The sequence below is a fragment of the Gossypium raimondii genome, chromosome 10, assembly GCF_025698545.1.
Source record: "Gossypium raimondii isolate GPD5lz chromosome 10, ASM2569854v1, whole genome shotgun sequence".
NCBI lineage: Eukaryota > Viridiplantae > Streptophyta > Magnoliopsida > Malvales > Malvaceae > Gossypium > Gossypium raimondii.
This window is the reverse complement of record NC_068574.1, coordinates 54,146,768-54,149,265: the sequence shown is the minus strand read 5'-3', so window position 1 is coordinate 54,149,265 and position 2,498 is coordinate 54,146,768. Positions and strand designations below refer to the sequence as shown.

Here is a 2,498-nt window from a genome sequence, read left to right as displayed (position 1 = left end):
GCTTTCGATCCCCTCGGAAAGAGGCTTCCAGAAGGTCTTTGTGGAGTGTGATAGTCCTTTGGTTGTTCAGCTATTGAACGATGGCATGGCCGATTTAAGCTCGCTGGCTATGGTCCAGAACATTGCTGAGTTATGCTTCCCAGAATGGGGTGTTAGTGTGTCTCATATTAGTTGAGGAGCTAATCAAGTCGCTGATTACATGGCGAAACTGGGTCTTGCCATGGGGCTGCTTAACAACCTGCTGGTATATATAAAGCTTCTGTTATCAAAAACTAAAAATAAAAACTATATATATATATAAAAGACTCGTGATCACCAACCAGGGAACACAATTAACCATTTACAGCAAAACCATATGACAAATGCCTCAAACTTTCCTAACTAAGAGATCCACACCAAATTCAGGCTCAATAATTAAATTCATAACCGGAGAATGTCTATATTTTGGCGACAGTGAGAACGTGAAGTTTGACAGTAAAAGGCTGACTAGTATCTTGAGTTCCGCCATGGCAAAATGCTGCCCGAAACATGAACGAGGTCCGGTGCCAAATGGTATGTACACATGCGGAAGCTGACATGCACCATTGATCCCATTGCCAAACCTTTGGGGGTTGAATTTGTGGACATCAGGTCCCCAAATACTGGGGTCTTCGTAAAGTGGCATCAGCGTTACCCAAATGCAAACTCCTTTAGGCACATCAATGTCTCCTAATTTCGTGTCTTGAATCGCCTCCCGAGTAAGCATGCAGCCGAGAGGATAAAGTCGCAATGTCTCGTAGATCACCATTGTGAGCTGCCATAATTTTCAAGTGGTTATAAAAAGTGTCAAACGAATTCGGAAAGATAAGTGAAAGTAGGTTTCACTTTCACACTTACTGTTTTCATCTTGTTAAGCATGCTGGAGCTCGGCAATTGTCCGTCGCAAATTTCAATAACCTCTGCCCGAACTTTGTCTTGCCACTCTGGATACAATGCCAATAACATCAAGGTCCAAATTGCCGGCACGGCACCATTTTCGTAGGCCGGAAAGCATATGTTCTTGCAGTTATCAACGACGAAATTGTCCATTTCATCTTGGCTTAAATTACTCTTCTTTGCTCCTTCAATGATCACTTGTAATATGTTCTTCTCTGATGTTGTTCCTTTCACTTCCTTCAAGATTAATGAGTGAACTTCCTTCTCTAAACTCCACATTTCTCTATTGCTTTTAGTTGGTAGCGATCTAATAAAGTAACAAAACTAATCATATTTGAAGACTAATGGTCTGAGTCAATAATTAAGAGAAAATACAACAAAGGGGTCCAATCTAACCTTAGCCCAGGAATCCCTTGCAACACTACTTTCTTGCATGCAATTTCTTGAAGTGCTCTGAGCTTTGTGATAATCTCTTTACAATTGTTTCCAAAACAAACTTTTGAGATCACTTCTCCAGAGAAGTTCCTCAAATATTCATCAATCTTTATGTCAGCAACACCCCCTTCCGATTTGATCATACGATTCCACTCGTTTACTACCGAAACTGCCGACTCTACCATTAATTTCGTCATACCCTACATACACATCATGGACTAGTACACCATTAATTGTCTTCACACAATATGCCTAGAGATTGTCAATAATTAAACCGTACCTTGACTTTGTCCACGTTGAATTCAGGAGCCATCACTTTCCTTTGATGTGCCCATACTGCACCATTTGCATGCAGAATTCCCTCACCATACAGTGGAAAAAGCCCTTTTTTCTGATAGGAAGGCCTTCCCAAGTCAAAAGAAGTGTATGCTGTCATTTCTTTCACAACATCCGGGTGACTCATATGCAAAACCTGTATATTCCCCATTGAAAGCATAAATGTTGGACCTGAAAATTTTGCCATAAAAAGAAAACATATCAGAGCCTGAAATTTCTGCAAAGGCTAAATTATGAACTTATATATGTATGTACCATACTGTTGTCTCCACTTATCAAGAAATGGTAAAACATAAGCACAACAAGCATGGGTTATCACTTGTTTCCCTTCTTCTGCCATATTTGAAACCTTGGATCCTGTCTTCCCAATCTGCAGCAGGTTACCGATCAAAATCGACGGTCGAGGACCTCGAATCCCTTGCTTGTGCAGCTTCGAACGTTGCCTTTCGGGCTCGGATACAAGTGAATCATACAGGCGTATGATCAAGCCAATCAATCCTACTAACAAGATAGTAGATGTGATCCTCCAAAGCATAAACACCAATTCCATGGCGTTCAACTCTGCTTTCCCTGAATTCCAGTGATGGTTGAATGATTTATCGTATTTTATGTTGAACAACGATGACTTAATATGCAGAATATTTTATATTTTCTTATTAGCAATTGAAAAAGAATTGTTGAGGTGGTCGACGCATTTGCTGATTTGTTAAATTAGGAAGGCACATAAAAAGCAACATATATTATTTCTAAATGCAAATAGTCGTATGAATTAGTTAAGAAGCGACAACTAGGATAATTATGAGGGCTTTTCT

General features: G+C 40.0%; 1 protein-coding gene across 1 annotated transcript; it reads right to left on the bottom strand.

Annotated features, from left to right (window-relative positions):
• Positions 1-257: 257 nt before the first annotated feature.
• On the bottom strand, positions 258-2,298 carry LOC105778361 (cytochrome P450 714B2). Its single transcript, XM_012602044.2, has 5 exons — positions 1,942-2,298; positions 1,631-1,857; positions 1,312-1,550; positions 877-1,222; positions 258-793 (listed from the first exon to the last, which is right to left on the bottom strand). The coding sequence occupies exons 1-5, from the start codon at positions 2,234-2,236 to the stop codon at positions 368-370; spliced, it is 1,533 nt and encodes a 510-aa protein (XP_012457498.1). The 5' UTR covers positions 2,237-2,298; the 3' UTR covers positions 258-367.
• Positions 2,299-2,498: the final 200 nt, after the last annotated feature.